The sequence below is a fragment of the Nicotiana sylvestris genome, chromosome 8, assembly GCF_000393655.2.
Source record: "Nicotiana sylvestris chromosome 8, ASM39365v2, whole genome shotgun sequence".
Lineage (NCBI taxonomy): Eukaryota > Viridiplantae > Streptophyta > Magnoliopsida > Solanales > Solanaceae > Nicotiana > Nicotiana sylvestris.
The window spans coordinates 158,576,292-158,584,115 of NC_091064.1; the positions used below are offsets into that span (position 1 = coordinate 158,576,292).

General features: G+C 37.9%; 1 protein-coding gene across 1 annotated transcript; it reads right to left on the bottom strand.

Moving 5' to 3' along the window:
• Positions 1-5,614: 5,614 nt before the first annotated feature.
• Positions 5,615-7,167, bottom strand: LOC138875898 (uncharacterized). The gene is made up of 2 exons (XM_070154775.1): positions 7,090-7,167; positions 5,615-6,100 (listed from the first exon to the last, which is right to left on the bottom strand). The coding sequence occupies exons 1-2, from the start codon at positions 7,165-7,167 to the stop codon at positions 5,615-5,617; spliced, it is 564 nt and encodes a 187-aa protein (XP_070010876.1).
• Positions 7,168-7,824: the final 657 nt, after the last annotated feature.

The following is a 7,824-nucleotide window of genomic DNA, read 5'->3' on the forward strand; positions in this document are numbered from 1 at the left end:
GCAAATCACATGACACCAAATATCAATAGTAGCCAAAACGAGCAATTCTTTCTAAGTTCAAATGGTCAGTAGTCTATCCGAAACTCACCCAAGCCCCTTAGGCTACAGACCAAGTATGAACACAAATGTAATAATATCATACGAACTTGATCGCTCAATCAAAACACCAAAATAACACCTAGAACTACGAACCAGACATCAAAATGCATGAAATTTTCAAAGAAACTCAAGAACTTCCAAATTCACAACCGAGCGTCTGAATCCTATAAAATTAACTCCATTTTGCGTCAAAATTTGTAGACAAGTTTTAAATAGTAAATTAAACCTACCCTGTAGCAATAAAGTCAACCTACAGTCAAACCTAGAAAATCTTTAAACCTTCAAGTTGTTACACCCCATATTTTAGTACATAAAAACACGCCATAAATAAATTAATGAGAACCCGGAAGTGAGATGTCACGTCCTGCAGTACTACATTACGACGATATTGCACCATGTAGTGTTGTACGTTGAATTTGTCATAAGGTAACTGACATCAGTCCAAGGAAAAGATTATTTGGAGATTATAAGGATTATGCTATTTCAAACAAGTAATAAGTAAATTCTTAATGGTGAAAGGGGAAGCAAGTCAAAGAAAATGAATTTTCATCCAAGTTTGGCATATTGGGATAAAATACGGCTCGAGCTAAAATACTCGGTATTTATGGACTAGTACCATACAAGGTACCACATAACCATAATAGTAAGGTATATAAGATATGTGAAAAGTGAGTAATATTTTAAGTAAGTGGAAATAATTCTCAATTTTGCGGGTAATTGATTAATTACCGGGTAACGGGACATTACCTAATTAATTAGAGATATATTTGGATAAGATTAATTCTTTCCCCCTACTATAACGTGGCAGCCCAAAGTGTCATTTAAAATGACTCTTATTCCATGTTTCAAGGTGTCACTTTGAGAAGGATATATATGGCTCAAAGCCTCACTTGAAATCCACGTATCCTTATACTTTGATTTTTGTCTATTTTTTGGAAATTTTTCAAAGTTTAACAAGAACTATCAAATGAGTCAAACCTCTGGTCTTTCAAGGAAATGGGATTCATTTTTGATTCAGCAATGTCAAGCTCTTCCTTATTATCCTTATAATCTCATTCCATTGTTTATCAAACATCAGATGTCATCCGAAGGATACAAAACACCTACGACAATTCATATTCCTTCATGCAAAACACCTACGGCAATTCGTCTACAAAGGATAAATTTGACTGTCATACGAAGTTACACCGTGTAATAGCAACGGGATTTTGTGGTTCTAAGGAAGTACGGTGTAACCTTTCTCAAGAATACCATACGTATTTTTCCCTACTCCGATCCACTATTACATGTTGTTGCAATTGACTTATGTTAGAGAGATTGTCAAGAGAATCGGTTCAGGTATGTTAAGGCTATCTCTTTTTTGTTTTGGCATGATCTATACGATACGAACGAAACGTGCAAATGCACAAATTCCATAAATGATTCTATTCATAAAAGTATTAGAGATATCTATATTCTTGAGTTTCCATGTGTCATAATATTTTATCATCTGTTCATGGGTCTCAGAAAAACATGAAAGTTGAAAAGAGTTTACTTTTTGATATTACTCAACGGCAAAATGGTCTTATGACATTCCGAAAGATTTTATTAACATACTTTTCCTGCATTGCATTCATGTACATTGACCCATGACCAGATGGCGTTATATACACATATATATGTATGTATGTATATGATATGGAAAAGGTTATGACGTTATATACGTACCATCACCTGATCAACTAGTATACGTTGATGATTTTGCTCACAGTGGCCAAGATGATATGATGGGATGCCCTCAGAGGCTGATGATGTTATGAAACATGTACCTATGCACGACATGATATTCATACTCATATCCATGATACTATAATTATTTCATGATTTACAAAGTTATTCAGACTTACAAGTTGAGTCATGTACTCTATATTTCTTCCATGTCTCCTATGTATTTATTTATGTGCCTTACATACTCGGTACATCATTCGTATTGACATCCCTTTTGCCTAGGGACGCTGCGTTTCATGCCCCCAGGTCCCGATAGACAGGTTGAGAGCAATCCAAGTAGGCTATCAACTCAGCGGAAGATATTGGTGCGCTCCATTTGCTTCAAAGTTGATCCTTTGGTTAGTATGATTTAGACGTGTACCGTTTGGTATGGTGGGACTCTGTCCCAACCTTTATGATATTTATGTACTCTTAGAGGCTTGTAGACATATGTCGTGTACGTGGAAGATTATACTGCCTTGTTGGCCTATATTTTGAGTTTATAAATGATCATGTTGGCCTATTAGTCCCATATGTCACGTGTATATGATGATGTAATAAGAAAGATACGTTACGTTGGTACTCGGTTGAGTGAGGTACCGGGTGCCCGTCACAGCCCATCGGTTTGGGTCGTGACAAAAGTGGTATCAGAGCAGTTCTTTCCTAGGGATGTCTATAAGCCATGTCTAGTGGAGTCTTGTTTATGGTGTGTCGTGCACCATACTTATAAGCAGGAGGCTATAGGGCATTTAACACTGTCACTCTTTCTTCTTACTCTAGATCATGTGGTAGAGCTCACTTATAAGAATTCAAACTCCTAACTTCTATTTTATTCATAATATGATGATACCTCCAATTGGTTAAAGATTGAATACGGCTATGGAAGAATTGAGTAAGAGGAACTCAATTTTGTAGGTTGCCTACGATAAGTAAATATGAGGTCTTTACCAGATCATGTGTCACGACCCAGACTGGAGGTCCATGACTAGAACCTGACCATATTTGCCGAGCACCAACGTACATTTTATCTAACCTTCTTTATTATCTTTTAGGGCCGACGAGATCAATATAGATGGTAGACATGGATCATGACCAACTACAATGAAAGATAATGGCATGAACATACATAACATGGGATGACCAGACAACCAAGAAACTATATATAAGGTACGAGCTACCGCGCTGCCATGAAAGACTATACAGCAAAAATCAGCCGACAAGGTATACCAAACTATACATGGGTTGATACCTTTCTATGAGCCTATAAAGGAACATAAGTGTTGCAATATTGACGAAACAGGGCCCCGACAAACCAATAATATCTATAACAAAATGCATACCAAGACCACGACAAGTCTGGAGAAGGGATCTCGCCAATCACCGTTGAACTGGAGAGCCTACTGTGGTTGGGAAGTTGAGCCTACCTATCTATCAGGACCTACAGCATGACATGCAGCGTCCACTAATAAAAGGACATCAGTATGAATAAAGTACTGAGTATGTAAGGCAGGGAACCATAAGTACGAACAGTAATGTAAGCAGGGATAGAGAATATACAACTTGCAATATCTGGTACCTCTGAGGGCTACTAACATGAAATGCATGATACATATGTATATATACATACACTTTTAAAACATACGCCTCTGTAGGCATCATCATCATATCGTACACGGCTGTAATAGGCTCAGTAAAAATGTACCCGGCCATCTTAAGGCTCGGTAGAATCATACCTGGCCACGTGGAGCTCGGTAAAACCCAACTGGTCAGTGGTTGCACAATAGTTGTCGTACCCGGCCGACTATAGTGCGGTTCGGTAGAGTAAAACAGATACATATCTATAATGCATGCTGGACTCATGGAATCACGTTCTAAACCTTTCGGAGTGGCATAAGGTCGATATCCTCTGTACACGTTATTAGGACTACTCTTCACCATGAACCTTATAAGAATCAGGAAGTACCAACAACATTGATAACATAAGAATAAGAGAAGCAACATCAACATCAATCATTCCATAAGAGTGGAAACAATGTAAGTGCTGCTAGCTTCTAAGAATAAAGTATCTTTAGAAGCTCATTCATTACATTATGTACAATCGGAGTCGTGCAAAAGAAGGAAAGGTATAGCCTCACATACCTTGTATATACTGCCCAACCTCAAGCTATGCAAATGTCATGGCTCTTTAGTCTATAATAGGAGAAATGAAACTATCATTAATGTTTAAGCGTCGTAACTATTATGTATCGACCACAACCTATTTTACGATGAAACGGACATCACCTACCCTATTTATATGACTTCCCACAAGTGAAAACAATCACCAAACAGACCAAACAACATCAATGTTAATAATATTGAGCCTCCCAAAACTGTCTACCAACCGATAACATTACTACCAAGCCTTTCGATATATATTTCACAAGTTCTAGCTTCAATGACTTAGCCGCAACTTGGATAATCTTGAATACATGTAGAGTAAGAGCTTACTTCCCTTTAGACAAAAAGAACAACTCCAATTTGACCTTAATTGTCCATGAAATATCCCTCCAATGCTGCCACAACAACAAGGAAGCAAAACTAGCAATCAATTAGGGTTTTTCGGTACTAGAATCACTTTAGAAGGATTGAAATCACCTAGGGTTGATATTAAAAACTTGAGGGAGTATTTACAGAACATAAATCCCTTAAAGCAACCTCCCACACAAGCTGTAACAACACAAAAATCAGCAACAATAAGAAGAACAAGAAACTTACTAGCGTCACGGGATTCCCGACACTTGATTTGTGTTGTTTGCCCTTTGTTTGGGTCTTGAATCTTCAGAGAACCTTGAGAGGGTGTTTCTAGGGTTCTAAGGTCTGAATATACTGAAAAAAATGACTTAAAACGGGTTGGGGGCATCATATATATATATATATATATATATATATATATATATATATATATATATATATATATATATATATATATATATATATATATCCAAATGCCTTAAACCGCCTAAGTGGGCCCCATAGAGAGGTGTTTGGCGCAGTCTCGCGAAAACGTGAATATCTCTCTACTCCAAGATCGTATCGATGAACGGTTTAATTCGTTGGAAACTAGATTCATAAATATTCAATTTGGTAGGTAGATCATCCCATAATTTCAAGTAAATTGTGAGAAAAGCTTAATAACATTTGACCTAATGTTTAAGTGAAATTATGAACCTAAGTTGCGACAACTTTTGTCGACTTTTGTTTCATAACTCGTTTGACTTCAAGACTTATGATACAGATATTATATGATTCAAATACCTTAAAACATGACCTATTGATTGTATTAAGCACCTCTAGGTTTACCCGAAAATACGGCTGACAACATCCTTGATTCGTTTAACTTCTAATACTTTTTAACCACCCTTATACACCTTTGTATTATTTAAGACCACTAGGATTAACTTCTTATCGTCTCAAATATAATATCTTCTTGGATTTACATTGACCAAGTTATAGCATAACTAACGTACGTTAATATGGGTTGTAATACCCTCCCCCCCTTAGGAACATTCGTCATCGAATGTAAGGGTTTATGGGGAGTCCAAATCATTGTGGATTCTAACAGAAATTTTCGGTCGATTTTACCCTATAAAATGGTCACTAGCCAAACTTGCAAGTAGTTAAGCCCAACGTATGGCCTCACAAGGTTATATAAAACATAATGGATATGTACATTCTTTGCATATCACCATTTTGTATTAAGGAAGAGTATTCTCAAGCTATTCTTACCTCATAGAGCCGTTTCACCTTCTAATGTATCCTGCGTTCCACCATCTTCCTTGTTATCTTCATTCTGGAATAGGTAAGGGTATTTAGACTTCATCTCCTCTTCTGTTTCCCATATCATTTCTTCCATATTCTTGTTCCTCCACAATACTTTGACGGAAGCTACATCTCTTGTTCTCAGCCTGTGGACTTGTCGATCTAATATAGCCACTGGCACTTCTTCATATGATAGAACCTCTGTAACTTGTACATCTTTGATAGGGACGACCCGAGACGGGTCTCCAATACATTTCCTCGACATAGATACATGGAATACCGGGTAGACAAATTCCAATTCAGATGACAATTCTAATTCATAAGCAACCTGTCCAATTCGTTGAAGAATTTTATACGGCCCGATATACCGTGGACTCAGCTTACCTTTCTTCTCGAAATGCACAACACCTTTCATCAGTGAGATCCTCAGGAAAGCCCAATCACCTACCTCAAACTTCAGATCACGATGTCAGACATCGGAATAAGACTTTTGCCTGCTTTGTGCCGTCCTCAATCGCTCCTGTATCACTTTCACCTTCTCAATAGCTTGGTGAATCAAATCTGGCCCATATAATTCTATTTCACCGACTTCGAACCATCCAACTGGTGATCTACATCTCCTCCCACATAGTGCCTCGTATGGGGCCAGTTTAATACTGGAATGGTAGCTATTATTGTAGGTGAATTCTATGAGTGGAAGATGGCCATCCCAATTCCCCTTGAAATCTAGAACACATGCTCGTAGCATATCTTCAAGTGTCTGAATGGTACGTTCAGCCTGTCCGTCAGTCTGCGGATGAAATGCAGTGCTGAGATTCACTTGTGTGCCTAAACCCTTCTAACAAGACCTCCAAAAGTTAGCCATAAATTGAGCTCCTCGGTCTGATATAATAGATACCGGCACACCATGAAACCTAACAATCTCCTTGATATACAACTTCGCATAATCTTCAGTCGTGTAAGTTGTCTTAACTAGCATAAAATGGGCACATTTTGTAAGTCGATCAATTATCACCCAGATGGAGTCAAACTTATGATAAGATCGAGGTAATCCAATAATGAAGTCCATATTAATCACCTCCTATTTCCATGTCGGAATCTCTATATTCTGAAGAAATCCACCGGGTTTCTGATGTTCTATCTTTACTTGTTGACAATTGGAACACTGGCCTACAAATTCTACAATAGACTTCTTCATGTTATCCCACCAATACTGCTCCATGACATCATGATACATCTTTGTCGAGCCAGTATGGATGGAATATCGGGATTAATGAATCTCATTCATAATCTTCTCTCGCAACCCTACCACATTAGGAACACATAATCGGCCATGGTATCTCAGTTCCCCATCTCCTCCGATCTCAAAAGCCATAATTTACACTGCTGAATGCTCTCTCCCAATTGTACTAAGATAGGATCTTCATATTGTCGTGCTTTTACCTTGGCTACCAAAGATAATTCTGATGTATTCTGTACAGTAACACCTCCGTCATCAGAGTCTAACAATCTGATTCTCATATTGGCTAGCTAATGAAGCTATTTAGTCAACCCCCATATACCTACCTCAATATGTACTAAGCTTCCTATTGACTTACGACTGAGAGCGTCTGCAACAATATTGGTTTTACCGGGATAATACAATATCTCGACGTCGTAGTCTTTCAGTAATTCAAGCCACATACTCTGCCTCAAATTCAACTCCTTCTGCTTGAAGATGTATTGTAAACTCTTGTGATCTGTGTAGATGTCATCATAGACGCCATATAAGTAGTGTTGTCATATCTTCAAAGCATATATTACTGTAGCCAATCCAAATCATGACTTAGACAATTCTTTTCATGCTTCTTCAATTGTCTTGATGCATAAGCAATCACCTTCCCACACTGCATCAATACGCACCCCAAATTTATACCTGAGGCATCACAATATACCACATAACCTTCTATTCCTTCAAGGAGAGTGAGCACTGGTGCGGATGTCAATCGATTCTTCAGCTCCTGAAAACTATGTTCATAAGCGTCAGACCACCGAAACTTGGTAGCTTTCTGTGTTAACTTAGTCAATGGTGCTGATATAGAGGAAAACCCTTCTACAAATTGCCTATAATATCCTGCTAGCCCTAGGAAGCTACAGACTTTTGATGTTGTTGTAGGTCTCGGCCAATTCTTTACTGCA

Bases quoted from the DNA above. Each gene is read 5' to 3' on its own strand.
- LOC138875898 (XM_070154775.1), bottom strand. From the start codon at position 7,167: ATGAGAATCAGATTGTTAGACTCTGATGACGGAGGTGTTACTGTACAG. The intron at 6,101-7,089 runs GTAAAAGCACGA...CGTGATCTGAAG, and splicing joins AATTATCTTTGGTAGCCAAG to TTTGAGGTAGGTGATTGGGC.